A 21,518-nucleotide genomic window follows, 5' to 3' on the forward strand; every position below is an offset into this window, starting at 1 on the left:
CCTGTTTTAAACCAATGTATGGGAATTAACTTACCATTTCAAGGAGATGTCTTGCTTCTGGGTTATTTGTATGCTAGTATCATTACTGAACTTTTTTTCACATGGCCATAAATGTTTTGTGAATGTGGGTCTCTTGCTGGCATGTAAATGTTTTATTACATTATTGGGTTGATGAGTCTGCACCTTCCATTGCATTGTGGCAGGAACGCATGTCTTTCACAATATCTATGGAACATAAGGATGTGCGCTTTCTCTCCGCAAGGTACATAAAGACTACATTGAGGCCTGGCAAAAATTCAACACTTCTGCCAGAAGAGAGGAAGACAACTCTAAATAAATTAGGGTATAGAGTCTCCTGGTCATGACCATCACTCTCAGCTGTCTGGATGAGGGGAGAATGGGGTGTGAATGATGGGAATGGGTGACGATTGCTTGTTTGTACTATTGAAGGGGGGGATGACATTCTACTTTAGAATATTTACATATGTTTGTTTAGTGCTCATTTGTAAACTACTTGGAAAAATGGATATGGCACTGTAAACTTTTGCCTTTGATAGTTGCTTGTGTGTGGGGGGTGGGGGGGGGGGGAAGAGAATCAGGGAGTTGCCATCACCGTGCAAGTTTTATGAAATATTTTTCTTTTTTTAAGCCCTGTGGGCCCGCCTTTAGAGACGGCGGCGTGGGATGGCAGTCCCACGGGACCCCCAAGTGTGTGTGTGGGTGGGTGGAGGGGGGGTTACAGATGGAGGGTTTTGCTTATGGCTACTGCTAGCCCTTTAAATTTTAGCCCTGGGAGCATCGGGATGTGTGGCAAACTACATTATTCTATCTACATAGAAAACACAACGGTAGTCAGTCAAAGTAAGCCAGGAGGCAAGTACAATAGAAAAAGACCGATCTCCTTAGGTATGAAGAAGCCTTTATTAATAAATACACTTACAATGTGCCCTTAATTTTTAATTTTGCATTTAATATTTATGTTTATGTATCATTTTAAAGCCCCTGATGCAGCCCTGTGATTGGGCGAAACTCGGCCTGAGTCAGGCATCCTTTAAGGGCATAGTTTAAGTGTATTTATTTTGGACTTATTAATAAAGAGGTCTTCACAGCTAAGGAGATTGGTCTTTTTCTATTATTCTATCTACATGAAAGTGCCTAGATATGAGCTGCTTTGCACGTATTTGCACGTATTGCAAAAAAAGGCATTTGCACGTATTTGAACTGATTGCTCATCTGTTTTCTTGTTCTGTACAAATTATGCCTTTTCAATAAACAGAATTTGGGAAAAAAAAAAAAAGGAAACAGGATGCTGGGCTTGATGGACCTTTGGTCTGATCCAGTATAGCAATTCTTATGTTCTTCTTTCATACAAGGAGTCTGCCAAAAAGTGGTCCCTGCTAACATAGATCAATGCAATAAAGTCTACTTGAATGCATTTTGATTTGTGTTTTTTAGCCAGAATGTGAAAATGTACAAGGATGTGAAGATTTTTACAAGGCATTGTTAACTATCTCCTTTTATGTTACGTTACATTTTCAATTGATACGTAAAAGATACCAATATATAAAGTAGATATTAACCCTCCCGACGTTTTCTTTTAACAGTAAACATTTTATGACAGACAAGATATTCAAAGTGAAATGCACTTCAACCCAAACACCCCTCCCAATACCTATTTTATGTTTTATTCAAATGCCTCTGCCAAATTACTTGTTCACAATTTTAATTCTTCCTGATTCATAACTGACTTTGCAAATCTTAGTGCCCCAAGCGGCTGTTACCCAGTTCATTACTACAGTTACAACTGGAATGCAAATTAGTCCTCAAAAATCTTGCAGTCGCTTTTAAAATCCAACATAAAAGTGGTTTCCATGTTTTATACTGCATCATCTCTTTTTATCCCTCCACCCTTCAGCCAAGTACCAGCACTTTGGCACCTGGAGCCTTCCAGCCCTGCCCAGGGCAGAGCAGTAGAATGGCATGGACATAAATGATACTGATACTGAAGGGTTTGTATGTTTCTTCCAGTAACAGAGTTTTCGAAGAAGACCGGTGATTACACCAGCCTGTCAGCCACGGATATCAAAGTACTGGCCCTCACTTACCAGCTGGAAGCAGAGCACGCTGGAGTTCATCACATAAGGAAAGAATCTGAGCTGAAGGTGAGATGCTGAGCTCTTGTGCCTCTCATCTTCTCTCACTGTCCAAAACAAAGACATCATTTTTTTTTTCTTTAGGTTACAACAAGTTCCACTCTGCAGCACTCTGAGACTCCTGTTAATATTGCTGGTTTTCACCTGCCTTCTAAGGTAACTATTTGCACTGGGATACTTTTCAGTGTGCAGGTGAGCAAGTTGCAGAATATACAAAGATGTTTTCTATTGAATTCCTCTCCCAGCCTCAGAATAAGAACCTTACAAAGAAGATAACAAAGCCTGCTTCAGCTTCAGAGGGGGAACATTCTGTTGCAAATGCAGAGAATCCGGAGTTTGGCTCTTTCCTGTACTGGAGGGACCCTCTGCCCAGCATTGAGGAGGACCTGCAGGAACTCCTGGTGAGCACAAGTGTTTTAGCTATGCTGCTGGGCATGAAAATGAAATGTAATGTGGGCAAGTGCAAAGTAATGCACTTGGGAAGAGTAACCTAAATTATAGCTACACAATGCAAGGTTTCACATTATAAGTTACCATTCAGGAAAAGGATGTGGAAGTCATCGTTGATAGTATGCTGAAATCTGCTCTGTGTGCAAAGGCAGCCAAGAAAGCAAATAGAATGCTAGGAATTATTAGGAAAGGATTGGAGAATAAAACAGAGAATATCATAATGCCTCTATCGCTCCATGGAGGGACCTCATCTTGAGTATTGTGTGCAGTTCTGGTTACCACATCTCAAAAAAGACATTTATTTATTTATTTATTTATTTATTTTAAATTCTTTTGATATACCGATACTCAAGACTAGTGTCTTTTCGTACCGGTTTACATTGAACAAGGGGTAACCAATTAACTAGGAAGATAAAGTTACAATGAACAGGGGTTTACAGAGTGGGAGAGTAGAGAGCAAAGGCATACGATTAACATAATAAATTATAACATAACTAAGTTTAACATAAGGAATTAATGTAGCAAGCTTAGACTATAGCTTAATCTTTAGGTCAATAAAACTGCAGGCACGAATGAGTGAAGAGGAGGGGGCAGATCTGTGAAAATGGAGTGCAAAGCTGTGCTGTTAGTAGGGTGTCCATTAAGGGAAGGCTTGGGTGAACAACCAAGTTTTTAGCAGAATTAAAAAAGGTACAGAGAAGGGCAACCAAAATGATAAAAAGGATGGAACGATTCACCTACAAAGAAAAACTAAAGAGTTTAGGGTTCTTCAGCCTGGAGAAGAGACAGCTGAGGGGAGATGATAGTGGTCTATAAAATGAGTGGAGTGGAAGGAGTAAACAATCAATTTACTCTTTCGAAGAATTCAAAATCTAGGGGACACACAATGAAGTTACTAGGTAATATATTTAAAACTAATAGAAAATATCAGGATGGAGCCCTGTCACGGAACACTTTTGTCAGTTTCTAGAACTTTGATTGGCACACTGAGCATGCCACTAACTCTGCATCCAGCAGGGGTCCCCCTTCAGTCTCTCTTTTTCCATGCAGCAATTGCCTCATAGTTCTCATGAGCTCTGTGAGAATTTCTCACAACTTTTTGCCTCACGAAACATTTTTTAAAAATTTCAAAACTTTTTCCCTGTGCCGGGGTCCCCCATCGATTTCCGCTAACGCCAGTAAGTTTTTGCCTCATTCTTTGCGGTCGGTTCTCGACGGTGCTTCCATCGGTGCCCAACATCCACTGACGCGCACCGCGTTTATTTTTCAAAAAATGGCGACCGGTTTTTGGAGGTGCCCCGAGTGTCAGAGAACTATGTCCATTACGGACCCTCATGACGTCTGCGTCATATGCTTGGGGCCTTCCCACAACATCCAACTGTGTACCAGTTGCGCCCAAATGACAACGAAAGGCTGCCGGGCCCGCTTAGAAAAAATGGAACACCTTTTCAAATCTAAGCGCTCGTCCCCGTCTACGCCAGCCAAGAGAACACCGAGTCGGAAGCCATCTTCGTCATCGACTCCATCGACGTCTCAGCATCGGGACGCCAGGGAACAGCCGTCACTGGCATCGCCATGTTCAAAGACCTCCACATCATCGTCCTCTGCGCCGGAGAAGGACCGGGCCAAGCACCAAGAAAAGCACAGTCATCTGCACCAATGAGAACCTTCCTCCGGTGCGGGCACCGACAAACCATTGACATCGCTAGAACCACTGATAAGAAGTCCCGGGGAGAGGAGCCCCCATCCTCCTCTGGACCCGGAACGCTGAGGCATTCCCCACCTGCAATGGTGCCAGAAGCCAAGACTCCACAAATTCCTGTGGACCCTCTGGCAACACCCATGGAGCCTCCAACCTCGGCAGTTGTATTACCAACACCAGCTTTCTGGGAGGAATTGGACCGGATGGTCCAAGAGGCAGTCCTCCAAGCGTTTCGAAGATTTCAATCTCCACCAGCACCGACTCCCATGCCGAGGCTCCACTATTCGAAAGGCTAGATACCCTTATCGGCGCACTTCCATTGGTGCCCACGCCTTCCGGACCGACGATGAAGACTGTGATCCGTCGATGCTGGACCCGATTCCGGGTCGTCCACCCTGACGACCATCGAAAACAGCTGGATTAGGGATTTTGCCTCCATCGGAAGGACCACAAGGTGGAGGAGACCAACCATACAATCCCTGGGGTGATAATTCCTCTGATTCTCAGGATTCTGAAGATATCCTTTCAGAGCCTTCGCCTCCAGAAGAAAGACACCGCTCCCCTCCAAAGGACTTATCATTTGCCAGCTTTATAAAAGAAATGTCTGAGACCATCCCTTTTAAGCTGCAAACTGAAGAGGATGCCAGGCATAGAATGCTGGAAGTTCTGCAATTCGTGGATGCCCCCAAGGAAGTAATGGCAATTCCAGTCCACGAAGTTCTGCTTGACCTGTTACACCGTACCTGGGAACACCCAGGTACAGTTCCACCGGTGAACAGGAAAACTGATGCTACCTACCTTGTTCAATCAGCTCCAGGATTTCAAAAGAGCCAGCTCCCTCACCACTCCGTAGTGGTTGAATCCGCTCAGAAGAAGGCTAAGAGGTCCCATCCTCATTCTTCTGCCCCTCTTGGAAAAGAACAGAAATCCTTGGACGCCATCGGCCGAAGAGTGTTCCAGGGTTCTATGTTGATGGCACATATAGCAGCCTACTAGCTATACATGACACAATACTCTAGAAACCTCTGAAAGCAAGTTTAGGATTTCTCTGAATCCCTTCCTGAGGAGTTTCAAGAGGGATTGAATTCCATCCTCCAGAAAGGCCTTGATGCTGGAAAACACGAGGTCAGAGCGGCCTATGATATCTTCGAGACTGCCTCCAGAGTGTCAGCAGCAGGTATCAGTGCCAGATGCTGGGCATGGCTGAAATCTTCAGATTTACGTCAAGAAGTCCAGGAAAGGTTGGCAGATCTTCCATGTACAGGGGGACAATTTGTTTGGGGAGAAAATTCAAGAAGCAGTTGCATAACTCAAAGATCATCGTGAACCATTATGTCAACTGTGTACTGTTCCCTCTGACTTCTCATCCACTTCTTAAAGGCCGTTTAGACGTGAACCCAGAAGGCTAACCTACAAAGTTCGTAGGTATTACCCTCCTCCATCCCGGGCTCGTCCAACCAGACCTTCTCAGAGGGGTCAGCCTCGCCAGCACAGGCCTCCAAACACCCAACCTGCTCCCCAGACTGGTCCTGCATTGGGGTTTTGACTCCCTTCTAGAGAGCAACAGTAGATCCTCACCTCCAACAAAATTTCCTGTGGAAGGCCGCCTGTGCCACTTTGCCAACATATGGCACACAATCACGACGGACCAATGGGTCCTTTCTGTGGTTGCCCATGATTACCATCTGAACTTCCTTACGCTACCACCGGACTCTCCATCACGCACGGCGTGGAGTCTAACCAACCATATTCCACTTCTCAAGGCAGAACTCTCCATCCTCCCCCAGTCCAATGCAGTGGAACCCGTTATCCGGCTGCAGCGAGGAAAAGGGTTCTACTCTCGATATTTTCTGATTCCAAAAAAGTCAGGCAGCATATGTCCTATTCTGGACCTCCGTGCCCTAAACAAACACCTCCGCAAGGAAAAGTTCAGGATGGTCACCTTGGGCACCATGCTCCCTCTCCTGCAAAAGGGAGATTGGCTCTGCTGTCTAGATCTTCAGGAGGCTTATGCCCACATATCTATATCCTCTCCTCACCAAAAAATCTCAGATTCCTGGTAGGTCAAAGGCATTTTCAGTACCGGGTGCTGCCGTTCGGCCAGTGTCAGCACCTCAAGTATTTACCAAATGCTTGGCAGTAGTAGTAGCTTACCTGTGACAATGCAGTATCCATGTCTATCCATATCTAGACAATTGGCTACTCAGAGGTCCATCCAAGGAGGTAGTGCTTCAATCCCTCCATTTTACCATCAGCCTGCTACAATCCTTGGGATTTTTCATAAACTATCCCAAGTTGCATCTGACTCCATCACACACCCTGTCGTTCATCGGAGCAGATCTAAACACCATTCAAGCCAAAGCGTTCCTCCCAAAGGACCGAGCATGCACATTGTCAACCTTGGCCAAAGCAGTACAGACTCGCCGAATCACCACAGCTCGTCAACTATTAACCTTGCTAGGTCACATGGCATCCACATTTCACATTACCCCAATGGCTCGACTAGCCATGAGAATAACACAATGGACTTTAAGGTCCCAGTGGTCCCCATTACACCAACATCTATCCCACATTGTCCATGTCACCAACCAGCTTCGACTCTCACTAGCTTGGTGGATACAGGAGTCCAACCTTCAAATAGGACTACCTTTTCAACTCCCGTCTCCTCAGATTACATTAACCACAGATGCCTCCAATCTGGTTTGGGGAGCCCATGTCAACAGCCTGCAAACCCAGGGAACATGGACCACAGCGGAAGCAAAGCACCAGATACATTTTCTGGAGCTCTGGGCGATACAGCATGCCCTGTTCGCTTTTCAGGATTGTCTCTCCAACAAGGTAATCCTAATACAAACAGACAACCAAGTAGCGATGTGGTACCTCAACAAGCAAGGGGGCACAGGCTCTTACCTGCTATGCCAGGAGGCAGCGCAGATCTGGGCCTGGGCTCTCTCCCACTCCATGCTGCTGAGAGCAACCTACCTGGCAGGCGTGGACAATGTGATAGCGGACAATCTCAGCCGGACCTTTCATCCCCATGAATGGTCCCTAGATCCCACTGTAGCGAACCGAATTTTCCACCACTGGGGCCGCCCGCACATAGACCTCTTTGCGTCAATCCACAACCGCAAAGTGGACAATTTCTACACTCTACACCACAGCCACAAGACACCACCATGGGATGCCTTCGCCCACTCATGGATAACGGGTCTTCTATATGCCTATCCTCCACTTCCACTCATCAGCAATACTCTCGTGAAGTTGCGGCAGGACCATGGCACAATGATCCTTATAGCCCCTCACTGGCTGCAGCAGGTTTGGTTTCCCATCCTTTGCGACCTCTCAGTCCAGCAACCAATTCGCCTGGGCACAGATCCAACCCTAATAACGCAGAACAACGGGCTGATGCGTCATCCGAACTTCCACTCCCTGTCTCTGACAGCATGGATGTTGAAAGGTTGATACTACAATCCCTTCACCTTTCTGACAATCTGTCCCAGGTCCTCGTAGCTTCATGAAAGCCTTCTGCTAGGAAATCTTAGTGTTCCAAATGGAAAAGATTTTCCTTGTGGTGCACGACAAAGGAAATAGATCCCTTTTCCTGCCCCACAACAAGGTTCCAGGACTACCTCTGGTACCTTTCGGAGTCTGGCCTACAAACTTCCTCCATCTGAGTGCATGTCAGCGCCATAGCCGCTTACCACAAAGGTATAGGAGGTGCCCCGATCTCAGTGTAACCCCTTGTAGGGGGCTTTATGAGAGGCTTGCTACAACTGAAGCCTCCACTGCATCCTCCGGTTCCAGCATGAGACCTCAATGTGGTACTAGCATGGCTCATGCAACCTCCGTTCAAGCCCCTCCACTCCTGCAAGCTATATCATCTCACTTGGAAAGTGCTCTTTCTACTTGCTGTAACATCGGCTCGCAGAGTCAGTGAGCTACAGGTGCTGGTAACATACCCACCTTACACAAAATATCTCCACGATCGTGTGGTACTCCGCACTCACCCTAAAGTTTTGCCAAAGATAGTGTCTGATTTCCACTTAAATCAATCCATAATACTACCCACATTTTTTCCAAAACCTCACTCACACCCAGGTGAGCGGGCCCTGCATTCCTTGGACTGTAAACGTGCGTTCGCTTTTTATTTGGACCGCACTGCAGCCCATAGGAAGTCCACAGAACTTTGTCTCCTTTGATAAAACCAAACTAGGAGGTCCGGTGGGCAAGTAGACCCTGACCATCTGGCTGGCGGCCTGTATTACCTTCTGTTACCAACAAGCAGGCCTTCCGCTACAGGGATGTGTGAAAGCGCATTCAGTAAGAGCCATAGCAACGTCAGTAGAGCACCTCCGTTCTGTACCTCTTGCTGACATCTGTAGAGCTGCCACATGGAGCTGTCTCCACACCTTTGCAGCTCATTATTGTCTCGACAAAGTTGGCAGACAGGATTCCATCTTTGGCCAGTCTGTCCTGTGTAATTTGTTTCCAGTTTAATAACACAACTTCCTTCCTGCGACCCACTGTGACACTCAGGCTGCCTCATACCCAAAACCAACCCTGTTGTTGTGCCTGTTGCATGTCGTTGGGTGCTTTTGGTTCACTCTACTCAGGCTTCCAATAGCTCGCTATTCACCCATATGTGAGGACTACCATCCTGCTTGTCCTGGGAGAAAGCAGAGTTGCTTACCTGTAACAGGTGTTCTCCCAGGACAGCAGGATGTTGGTCCTCACAAAACCTGCCCGCCACCCTGCAGAGTTGGGTTCGCTTACGTTTTCTTATTTTATTTTTCGCTCTACTTTTTGCTACAAACGAGACTGAAGGGGGACGGACCCCTGCTGGATGCAGGGCTAGTGGCATGCTGGGCATGCTCAGTATGCCAGTCAAAGTTCTAGAAACTTTGACAAAAGTGTTTGTGATAGGGCTCCATCCTGATGATGTCACCCATATGTGAGGACTAATATCCTGCTGTCCTGGGAGAACACCTGTTACAGGTAAGCAACTCTGCTTTTTACTTAATGCATAATAAAGCACTGAAATTCATTGCTAGAGGATGTGATGAAAGCTATTAGTATAATTGTGTTTAAAAAAAAGGTTTGGACAAGTTCCTGGAGGAAAAGTCCATAAATCATTATTAAGGTGGAGTTACAGAAATTCATTTTTTATCTCTGAGATAAGCAGCATGAAATCTATCTACCCCTTGGAATCCTGCCAGGTACTTGTGATCTGGCTTGGCCACCGTTGGAAACAAAATACTGGGCTTGATGGACCTTTGGTTTGACCAAGTATGGCAAGTCTTATGTTCTTCTCTTTTTGTTGTGAATATTTTGTTTCCAGGATTTTGTTCTCCATATCTTTCTATTGTCATTTGCCCAAATTTGTCACAGTATCCACAATTCGAGCAGTCTGTGACCTTCTAACTTTTTTAAAACTTTTAAAATGTTCCCTTGGTGAAGTGTAATGTACAACATACAACGATTATTGTCAGGAAGAGCCAGGCAGCTATGGAAGATTTGTTTAAAAAAAACAAAACTGAACAACCTTGATCACAGGCATGTGGGATGCACCCTCTGCATACACAGAGACCTGAAACTACTTATTTAATCGGTATTTGCCTATAAAATTTACTGCTGACTTTGTGACAGTTGTGTTATCACTGGTATCTGCCACATTTCAGGATTCCTCCAGCCATGATTTAGTATAATCTCCTGCCACAAACCTCTAACAAGAATACAGAGAGAGGCTTCATGCCAGCTGCCCTCTTCCCATGCATGTATCGCATCTTTTAAATATATTTTCCTTTGCCCAGAGCTTGTACACGGTCACTGCAGAGATCCATAGGATGCATCAGCCGGAGACCCATTGTGCTTCCATAGATCTGAACAATGCTGTGACAGAAGGGATGAGAGATTCAGCCACTGGGAGTGAGGAAGAAGATGATGGTGAAGGTTGGATCACTCCCAGCAACATTAAACAAGTCCAGCAGGATTTTGGGTGTTGGGAGTTGCCAAACAATATAAAAGTTGGTTGTTTGACCACGGACTTTGCTATGCAGGTATTCTTAGAAACATTGTACTTACCTCTGAAAAACATTGCTTTTTCCTGTCTAAGACGACTCTGATCATGTCGTCATGTAAATTTACTTTATTCCTTCCTATTTCCTTCTTATTAGAGAGTCAGTTGCATCCTCCTGGATGTCCTTACTTCTTGCCAAGCCTCTTGCTTGGCAACACAAAGCTTTATTTCTGCAGTATAAGGGAAAGTGATGCAATAGCCACTGACACCTTCCTTCTAATAAGACAATGTTCCTATCCCAGACTGTAGAAGTGAAGGTATTGTGACTCAGGGGTTCTGTAGTGAATGAGCTTCACTTCCCTAGTAGGACTTCTGTCCTCAGAGGCCATATGATTGTGTGATTGCTGCTCACCAATGGTGGTTGTCTTATCCATGTTCATGCTGTTCCTTTGTAGAATGTTCTCCTTCAGATGGGTCTACATGTTCTGGAGGTAAACGGTATGCAGATCCGTCAGACAAGGAACTATATCTTGCGCTGCCATGGTTGCTTCAGGTAAGTTGAGTGGTATTTCGAGCAACAGGAATTAAGTCATTCTCTCTGTATCAAAAGAGAGGATCACCACTTGTCCTCTGCACCAATCCAGTCTAACATAGTGCAGCCCCTTGGAAGATGCACTTCTTCTTTGTCTGTACTGGATGTGAAGCATCCCATCCAGGACTCAAATCTGTGATATCTGTGCCTGTGTATTCCGCCTAGCTGCAGCTCTTGTGTATCTGACACACACACATATAAGCACAGGGTGAAAATAATTTTTTGAGCCTGTAGTAACAATTTCAGCAAACTGTTTCAGGACAACTTCAGACATGACCAAGGTGTTCTGTCCTACATGTGGGAACAAGACATTGAAGAAGGTGGCTGTAACTGTGAACGAAGATGGCAGTCTTCACATGCATTTCTCACGAAATCAGAAGGTGCTGAATCCTAGAGGACTCAAGGTGGGAGGGAACTTCTCTCTTGGCCTGACTGCTTCAATAATGCTTTCTGTTTTCTACTGGGCCATTACTGTTTGCATCCCATAGTGTATGAGGGAGGTGCTGGAGAGAGAATTCAGCGGTTACCTCAGGCTTCCATGCACATTGTTAAAGGCATTGTTTGTTTTCTTTAGGGGGGCTGACTGCAACCAAAGTGTCTTATGCACAGGGACAATAGCAAGTGGGGTAAGGGGGTTGCAGGATACTTCAGAAAAGGTGCAAGAGAGAATCTGAAAAAAACAATTGTATGAGTTGATTTAGTGTAACTCCCCAGTGCTTCAGAAAATCACATTTGTGCACAGAAAGCTTGAAGAAAGTGTCACAATCCTGATAAGTGACAAGTCCTGAGAAATAAGAATAATCCTCTGCATTGTCTTAGAATACAGTGCAGAACTAATTACACTGAAAAATAAGTAGGATGAGAGTAATTCTAATGATTTGGTGCATGTAGAGTTCAGATGAGTAATGCCTATCTGTCTGTTTCATTCAGTATTCCCTACCTACACCAGCAGGTGGAAAACATGGCAGCAACCCCCATCTGGTTTCAGACCAGCATTTTCCACAGCAGAGACTCTCCAAAAAGGCAAGACAGAGGACAAATGTATTTGAGCCTAACTACACTGCTGGCATCTCTCCATTCACAGAGAATGACATCTACAGCCGGGCAGCAAACTTGCATATCCGTGATGGAGCAGTGGGTGGAGGCCAACGAAGGCTGAATCCCAACAGTAACAGGAAGGGCACCAAGAAACGATAAACTCTATGACATAGAGGGACCAGAAATGGTACACAGTTCTCTCAGCTGCTTGAAACATGCTGTCCCTTCTGTGGCCTAGCAGTTTTCTCCTGCTCCGCTGGGTTCCACTGAAATGAGAGCTAGCCCTTACTGAGCATCTCCATCTTGAGGCTTCCTTCACTCCCAACCTGCCTTCCTTTTCCTTGTTTTTGTTTTTATTTTTTTGCAGTCACTGTTCTCTGCCCCATCTTCTATTGAGCTCAGTTAGTGCAGCAACTCTTCTCCAGTCAGGAGCCACAGATGGCAGCTTCCTTCAGATCCTAGAAACCCTTTCATCTGCAGTGTCTGCCCAGGGGTTGAATCCCCCAATCAGAGGAACAGATGCTGGGCTCACCTAACTTACAGCTTCAGCTCTGCCTGAGCATTAAGCAGACCTGCATGAACATGGATACAAGATTCCATTGCTGCCCTGAGGCAGGAGAACGGAGTGCCTCCTTCCCCCTCAAATTTTGTGTAGTTTTGCTTTTTACTTATGTTATAGATAAGTGTAAACTTTATCTGAGTACAGTTATGATTCATATATTCTGAAAGGAAAAGCTAAACCTAGCAAGGCAAGTAGGTGCTGCCTGTGTCGCAGCTGTTCAGGAAGGGAATAAAGCCCAAAATGTGAGGAAGCAATCTTGCCACTGTACCAGCCTGCATTGCAGTTGAATAAATTTCATGAGTGTGTAGAATTCAGACTTTCACAGATTTTGTTTTAGAAGTGTAATGTTCTGGGAGATGGGACCTGTGTAAGGTTAATGTGTACCCATGCAGATTTTGAGCTGTTACCCTTCCTTCGATGCTATCAAATATTAGAAAAGTGTGATTTCCACTGTTGGTTTTCTTTTCTGCTTTGTCTCTGCTTGGGGGCTTATAGAGGATGGGGTAATGAGGATAAATGGCACAGAATGAGCAGAGAAAATCTGGTGTAAAATGTTAGGGGAAAGTGGTAACTACAGAAAAAGGAGAGAGGTATTACACAAACGAGCAGGCCCAAGAGGTTCCCCACCATGGAACGAAAGTGGGAGAGGCTGTGAAAAGACAGGGACCTGAAGGTTGCAGGAGAACATTCCCCATAACAGCTGTAGTCTGATCCATTACAAAATGGCTTTTATTAGTAATTTTTTTTTTTATAACAATCCATAGCATTTGTAATTGTGGCTAATGGGTGAGTGTAAGACTGAAACAGTACACACCGAGCTGCATTCGTTGTTCTTGCTTATCGGGCACGGGCCGACTTATCGACACGGGCCGATACAGTAAGGAGCGGTAGGAAGAGCTGCGTTAGGGCCGGGCGCACCCGCGTTTTCCGCACGCACAGTCCGGCTCCCCTACTGCTCGATACTGTATTTAAATAGCTTGAAAATGCAAGCCACGTCCGTGAAGTGTTAGGCCCGCGCAACCCATTTTACTGTATAGGCGCTTTATACAGCATCCTGGGTGCACTGGTACCTGTCATTTGAAATGACAGGTACCAGGAAGTGGATGGTCCTCCCTCCCTCCCGAAGCAAGGTGCAGGGCGAAAGTTAAAACAAAAGGGAATAAAGTGTGATAAAAGTAAACTTACTGGCAGGAGCCGGCGGGCGCACATTCACCGAGGCGGAGGGAGCCAGCAGCGAAAGCGGCCTCCAACAGCCCCCGCCGGCGGTGAATGAATGCACGCCTGTGCAATTGGGGCGCTCAAGGCGTGACGTCACAGCGTGTGACATCAGCGTTCGCTAATGCACTACCTTGAGCGCCCAAATTGCATTCATTCACCTTTGCCGGCGGGGGCTGCTGGAAGCCTCTTTGGCTCCCCTCAGGGTAGGAGGGCTCTCACTAGAGGCCGCACACTCTTTTCTCTTGGGGTGGTGGTGAGGACCGTGCGTAGGCCTGTGAGGAACCCTCATTCTTCCAGGCGGGAGCCGGCGGGTGCTCATTTGAACAGCCCCCGCCGGCGGTGAATGAATGCACGCCTGTGCAATTGGGGCGCTCAAGGTGTGACGTCACGACGTTTGGCGTCACGGCAGCAGCCCCCGCCGGCGAAGGTGAATGAATGCAATTTGGGCGCTCAAGGCAGCGCATTAGCGAATGCCGACGTCACACGCCGTGACGCCAAACATCGTGACGTCACGCCTTGAGCGCCCCAATTGCACAGGCGTGCATTCATTCACCGCCGGCGGGGGCTGTTGGGAGGCCGCTTTCGCTGCCGGCTCCCTCCGCCTCGGCGAATGCGAGCCCGCCGGCTCCCGCCTGGAAGAATGAGGGTTCCTCACAGGCCTACGCACGATCCTCATCACCACCCCAAGAGAAAAGAGCGTGCGGCCTCTAGTGAGAGCCCTCCTACCCTGATAGGAGGAAGAGACGGGTGAGGGGGTTCTCCTGGCCATCCTAGGCTTACAGGGCAGCGTATTAAAAGAATATTTCTCACCCATCTGCATTGTCAGTGCAGTGACTGAGAGCAGAGCAGTCCTATTCCAAGCCAAGTTGTACAGAATCAAAACCAATGAAAGCATCGTCAGCAAAGTGTGGGAGAGCTGGAGCCTTGAGGGAAAGGGCATGGGCTGGTCAGCTGTGGATTGTGGCTCCGTGCCGTGTTAGCTGGGCAAGCAGAGCCAGGTTTCGCTGCTCGTGCTGAGAAGAGGGAGACTGAACTTCAAAAGGATTTAGAATGCGCGCCCGCAGGCTCCCGCCTCGAAGAATGTGCGCCCGCCAGTAAGTTTACTTTTATCACACTTTATTCCCTTTTGTTTTAACCCGGCTTCATGCAAGGAACAGAAGTTGCAATTGTTCCTGCTGTTAAGAAACACGTTTGCAAGAAGAAAGGAAACTTTTTTTTTTTTTTTTGCAAGACTGGGGCAGAGCTAGGTTGCAGCTCCGGAGAGCCCGGGGGGATTGGCCCATCAATTTGAGAGGACTGGGGCTGCCCCGGAGGCCGGCACCCATGGACGCGGCCAGGGCAGGTGAGCGGGGCCTGGGAGAAAGTTTGCCGCCTACCCTTACCCCTGCCTCTAACGCAGGGGTAAGGGTAGGCGGTAAGTTAGCAGGTTAAACGCGTGGGAAAAGTGCAGGTTTAAAAAGCGATAATCGGGGCGCGCGTTACTGTATGGGAGGGAATAGCTAATCCGATCGTTTACATCTCCTATACATGCCGCGAGCGGAAAGGGTTACCTGTTGAAAAGGCAGGAAGGATGGCAGGTTGGGCTAACGCGGGTTAGAAGCAGGGTAACCGTGGCCGCACTTTACTGTATTGGCCTGTGTACAGCTCCTAGCTAGGCATTCCTAATCAGCTCCTTCCTGTCATAGCTAGGCCAGCCCTGCATTTATAATCTGAGTCTCAAGTTAGCAAGCAAGACCTAAGATCAAAGAATTAGGTGCAGCTTGCCAGGCTTAGATCTAGGCTGCTGGAGCTTGGAACTGCTCTGTCTAGCTTAGTTCTATGGGAAGCAAACCTCCCTCTACCCCACCTCTTCATGCTGGCTTTCAGTCCTGCTACTCTTCATCTGTCGGTTGTAGTCCCTTGATGTGCAGATCCCCAGTGAAACTCGGGTTCCTGTGTATTCTGCCTGACAGGTTTTTGCAGGATATTTCTACAAATACCAGCTATTTCTCGCTGAATATAGTTCCTTCAAACCTGAAATAGACATGCAGTGCCCATGCATGTGTGCATAAAGAATATAGCAAATCATGAATAGTGTGACATGCATCTGAAGCATAGACAAGGCAGGGGTGGTGCCTACACGTTTGGTGGGTGGTTGCAGCTTGTGTGTATACACAGCACTGACGGGGCAGGTGTGCCTGTGTGCATACACGGTGTGTTCACCCTGTATCAGTTTATTTTTAAAAAATCAGGATGTTCTATGTCTGGAGAAAGATTCAGAAAGCATTCTATTAAAACATTGGTCATATGCATGTCCTTTCTCATTGAGGTATTTTTAAGTTTTTTTTATGTGTATTGTTAATAACAAAATATTGAATACATAAAAATCATTGTGGTTCCAGTCACAGCACACAAGTGGAAATAATAAAGTTGTGAATATTTCTTTTAACTAACTTATTCTAGCCAGCAGTAAGTAATCATTACAATAAGATTTTCCCTCTCTTGAAAAAACTGGGATGTCAGGAAAGTTGCCTCCTTTTAACTTGTGTGACTGGTGCACTCCTTTCTTCAGAGAATAAGTAGGTGATGTGACCACACTTGGCACCAAAATGATAATCTTCCAGAGCTTTCTGAAAAAGGCACAAGCCTCATGCCTCCAACTAAAGTGTGAGGCTTATCTGTGAGCCGGCAGCACTCACGCCCTGAAGCAGTCCTGCCTCCTCATTCCACATGGGTTTCCTGTTAGCTAGGCAACCCATCTGAGGGGCAGGGTTTGCTGAAGGGCCTGCACACTGCCACCTCACAGAAATCATGGCACATTTGAAGAAGGTCAAAAAAATAGAAAGCAAGCATGGGGCCTTTCTGCAGCACTGTTTGATTCTCACCCCTTTCTTCCTCTGCCATCTCAGCACACTTGCAGAAGGATGGGGAGGCAGAAATTGGTTAACAAACCCTTTTAAGGGGGGGAGCGGGTGCCATTTGCCACCCCTTGCACTTCTATGACCATACCACTGGTCCTGAATGCAAAAGGAGTTGACCCTGGTGGAGAAAGAGAAGAGTGCAGTATCCTGCTACATCCAGAAGACAGTAACAGAAATGAGAACCACTGATTTTATGAATATGCAGCCTAAGGAAAAATATTGACAGGATGATTGACTGATTAAGGTTCAAGCCCAACATACTGAAGGCAGGAATGTAAGATGCTAATGATAAGTGATGCATCATCCTATTATGGTGAAATTTAGTATAAGGTGGATAAACTTCACTTACCAACTGCGGCTTGTAGTGACTGCCACCAGGTCAGGTAACTAAGCTCAAAAAACCTGAAAAGAAGCTTTTCATCAGCTGTATAAGAACCATGATTTTGTCCCAGGACGGTGTAGAAGGCTTCAAATATAGCAAGGCCTGCTTGACTTAACAATTAGAGGATGTACAGCAGTTAGTTTTGGGCCAGACTCTGAAAGATGTAGATTGTGGAAAAATTCAAGGAGTTAAATAGTCAATGTTTATTTATTTAGTAAAGTTTATATACCGTCATTTGGAGCGATTCCTTCACAATGGTTCACATGGCACATAATATAAATTAATAAATTTATTACAAATAATAAAATTAGCTCAAGTGCCAAACATCTCAATAAAAAGCAAGTGTTGCTTACCTGTAACAGGTGTTCTCACAGGACAGCAGGATGTTAGTCCTCACATATGGGTGACATCACAGGATGGAGCCCTGTACGTCAAACTTTTCTGTCAAAGTTTCTACAAAGCTTTGACTGGCACTGAGCATGCTCAGCCTGCAATTATCCCTGTGAGCCACAGATGTCTCCCTCAGTCTCGTCTTATAGCTAAAAGTGCAAGCAAAACTAAAATAAAAGTAAAAATGTATACAGACCCAACTCCACAGGGTGGCGGGTGGGTTTCATGAGGACTAACATCCTACTGTCCTGTGAGAATACCTGTTACAGGTAAGCAACACTTGCTCTCTCACATGACAAGCAGGATGGTAGTCCTCACATATGGGTGAGTACCGAGCTGAGGATGCCCGAGAGTGCACCAAATGCACCCAAGACGCATGAAAGGCGCAATGACAGGGGTGGAATTTGGAACGGAGAGCATCCTGAAACCCATAACGGGTTGGTGGAAGAATGTTGGATAGTTAAACCGAAAAGAATAAGAGTAGACGGACTGGCCAAACGGAGCATGCCAGCTAGTCGTATCTAAGCAATAATGGGCTGTGAAGGTATGGAAAGAGCTCCAGGTTGCAGCCTGATAAATATATACAAGCAGCAGCGGCCGAGGGGAAGCTATTGAGGCTGGGATGGATGCAACAGAGTGTGGTTACACACAGTGTTGTAGTGAAATGCTTGCTTGTTGATAGGAAAAGAGATACAGACCGTCAATTAGGAGGAATAGGTCTGTTTGCCCACTGGAACTCGCATCTTGGCTCTTCCCACAGAAGGAAAGAGTTAAGTGGAATTCCTATGGAGTGTAGTGTGATCTAGATAGAATGCAAGTGCACTATTACTGTCCAAGGAGTGGAAAAACCCTCTCGCTTTGGTGAGAGAGAGGTGTTGGGAAAAATGGACAGAGTATATTCTGAGAAAGGTGAGATGCAATTTCTACCTTAAGAAAGATATGAAGGTGAATACGTAAAACCACTTGGTCACGGAGGAACACAGGGTCGGATGAGTATGTAACAAGGTGTGTAACTCACTGACCCTGTTGGCAGAAATAACATTTTTGAGGGAAAGAATTTCCCATGTCAAACTGAAATGAGAGGAATGGAAAGGCTCGAACGGAGATCGTATGAGACTTATAAGCACGAAATATAGGTTCCATTCTGTGACTAGTGAAAATAGAGGCGGCTTGATCAGTGGATAATCCATGGTAAGCTGACTCGGAAGGGATTTACCGTTAATCGGGTATCCCCACTCCCAAACAATACACCAATTGGAACAGAGGTGTACCTATGTGGAGGATGTCTGGGGAGCAGAATCCGAGGGAGCAAGAGAGAAAAGAGTGGTAAAGAAAAAGGAAAATACCCTTTTGTATGCGTCATGTGGTAAATCATGCCATTTTGAATGGTAGGATTTATGTGTGGAAGGTTTTGTGACGCTACCAGTACCTGAGAACATCAGTGAGGCTAAGATTTGTGACTGACTGGTGAGAAGGTGAATTGGTTACTGGTGTGATAGATTGAGAAGTATGAGAAGCATACTGGTCTCGGCCAGGACGTGGGTCTGAGGAACAGTGAACCCCGTCCCGGTTCAACATTAGAAGAGTGCTGGCTATGAGAGGCAGTGGAAGAGACACATATAATAGGGCCTTGATGGAACAAAGGCACTGGAAATGTGTAGGGAGGAGAATCCGTGCACCGTATGGTTTGATGCGGACGCAGAGGGCAAGTTCGGTTGACCTCAGCGTTAGAAGATCTTTCCCGCTACACATGTAGTCCGAGACCATTCGAGAGGATGGAAACCTACATGTAGAAGGTCTGCTAGTGAGTTCAGTAAGTCTCTTAGATAAGTGGCTCGAGGATGCATAGAGTGAGAAAGGGCCAAGAGTAGAGCTGCGCAGCTTCCTTGCAGAGCAGCTAAGAGTTTGTGCGTGCTTGTGTGTTGCAAAGCACATTGTCCCTATGCTGTCTGTCTGTATGCACAAAGATTTGTTGCAGAGGCAGTATTGGAAGGCATAAGGGTATAACTCATGGCTACAAGGTCCAGGAAGTTTATGTGAAACTGTGCCTGGAGCGGAATAGACGCATATTGGGTTGAGAAGATTTTAGGTCAAACTTACAACCCTGAGTAAATGCGAGCATGAGCAGGATCAGACTAGGTTTTGGTTCTAGATCTGCAATATAGATGAGGGATGAAAGAGGTTGAACAGCTTAGACCCACTGATAATAGAATTTCACTGAATCTAACCCATAGCAGTTTTGGATCTATGAGGAAAGTGCATAGTGAAAAAAAACCCATAGCTTGACAATGATGAATTGAGGGGCTGAGGGGGCTGAGGACATGTAGGAATTTATTAGAATGTCTGCGCGGTTGCTGGATAGGAAGGTCATTGTGACTGTGGTGTCCAGAAGTGTTGTATAAGGGATTTATGGCAGTGACAGTAATCCCAGTTAGTAAAAGTATAGTGAGTCATGAAGAAGTTAGAGCTCCTTGCGTGGACTGACTGTGGTTATGCAGCTGTCCATGGAAGGAAAGCGTGAATAATGTTGCACTCCGCAGAGAAACAGCAGTCACCAATAGTGATTCAATGAATACCCCAGTTGCTGAAGCTGGTGCAACAGGCAGAGCTTGGGATTGTAATATTATTGACTCACCATGAAGCACATAGAAAGATTAGAGGTAATGTACTTACTGCGATATAGAAGCATGGTAACGAGAGATACCATTTTACCTGTGCCTTCTGAAGAAAGTTGGTATTTTTGAGGTCCAGGATGAGCGGAGAGTAACTACTTTCTGTTGAAAGAAAGAACAGGTAATTAAAACTCCCCAACACCCCCCCCTCCCCCTCTCTGCGCTTTGTAGCGTCTGGGTGAGTGTACCAGGAACTTTGGTACAAGGTGGGGTGGCCGCTCTGATATCCGGCCAGTTGGGAGACCAGGAGGTGTCCAACTGGAGGGGCTGATGTAATCTGGATATCATGTAACCTCCCACGGGAGCGGGAGCGGTAAAGTCTTACCTGCATTTCTGTGTGCTGTACAAGGAGACATCAAGACCTGTCGTCAGGCTTCAGGGTGGACTTGCACTTGAGGCAGTATTTGCTGGATCTCGTGTTTAGCAGATCAGCGAATGCACCTGGAACTTTGGTTCTGAAGCAGGAACCAGAAGCCAGAGCATTAATCAGTACAGAGCCTCGTTGCTGAAGAAGGGAGGATTCCCTGATGCAATCCCAAAGAAATTATAGAGAGGTTCTCTTGGTATTGTGGCTGACATAGCTGGCATAGCGATATGTGACACTAATACGGTTCTTGGAAGGTACATGACCTAGAACTTTTCAAACCATGTGGCTCGAATTAGAGAACACATCTCAATGGGAATGCCGCAGAAGCAGGTACTTACCATTCGACGTGGATCGCCGAAGGACGAGCCAGTGAAGATTGCTGGCTCTGTGGATTCCAGGAGTCATCGAGGGAGTAGACGCCCATCTCAACTCTGATGCCTGGTATGGTGGCGCAAGTATAGAGGAGACAGGCTGAGCGTGGCTGGCGCAACCACAGTAGTATTTTGTGGAGGGCCACGATCCCCTACTGATGTCGGTGGGGCACTCCTCGGGAACAGGGGAGCCGATTAATGAGTTCGTGAACCCGGCCCTCGTCGCAGTGGCTCGATGTCTCGTGACGCCAGTGCAGAATTCTTCGGAACTCATTCCAGTGTTTCTGGAGCACCAAGGACTGCCAAAACTGTGCGGAACAGTGCCGATGGCAGTTGTGATGTTGCTCGGCCTGAGCAGTGTTCAGCATCAAGAAGGATAGCACCAATGTGCTGGATGGCGATGGTCACCGTGTTGGTGATGATGCATGCCACGGTGCTCGGCCCGGACTTTCCCCAGCACCGAGATGGATGCCCTCGCTGTCTCGGATGGTGACTGATGACGGACTGTCAGCATGCCTGCACTGCTCCTGGCACTATGTAGTATCATAGGCTAATACGGGGCTTTAATAAGAACCCAAAGCATGGAGCACTGTGTTTAGGCGAGGGCATTATGTGGCAGTGCTATGTCGGTATTGATGGTGTCGATGGCGGTCGAAGCAGCCTCAAGGGTATCGTCAAAAATATATATGAAAAAACGTTGATGAC

At 46.4% G+C, this 21,518-nt stretch overlaps 1 protein-coding gene across 1 annotated transcript in view; it reads left to right on the forward strand.

The window, feature by feature from the left end:
• NOB1 (NIN1 (RPN12) binding protein 1 homolog) overlaps positions 1-12,964 on the forward strand; it is a 51,107-nt gene extending 38,143 nt beyond the window's left edge. Inside the window, exons 3-9 of the mRNA XM_029608286.1 lie at positions 2,029-2,162; positions 2,238-2,309; positions 2,399-2,554; positions 10,116-10,361; positions 10,777-10,874; positions 11,173-11,317; positions 11,844-12,964. Of these exons, the coding sequence (XP_029464146.1) occupies positions 2,029-2,162; positions 2,238-2,309; positions 2,399-2,554; positions 10,116-10,361; positions 10,777-10,874; positions 11,173-11,317; positions 11,844-12,110 (1,118 nt within the window). The 3' untranslated portion in view covers positions 12,111-12,964. The remainder of the gene's footprint in view (positions 1-2,028; positions 2,163-2,237; positions 2,310-2,398; positions 2,555-10,115; positions 10,362-10,776; positions 10,875-11,172; positions 11,318-11,843) is intronic.
• Positions 12,965-21,518: the final 8,554 nt, after the last annotated feature.

This window comes from Rhinatrema bivittatum, chromosome 7, assembly GCF_901001135.1.
Source record: "Rhinatrema bivittatum chromosome 7, aRhiBiv1.1, whole genome shotgun sequence".
Classification (NCBI taxonomy): domain Eukaryota; kingdom Metazoa; phylum Chordata; class Amphibia; order Gymnophiona; family Rhinatrematidae; genus Rhinatrema; species Rhinatrema bivittatum.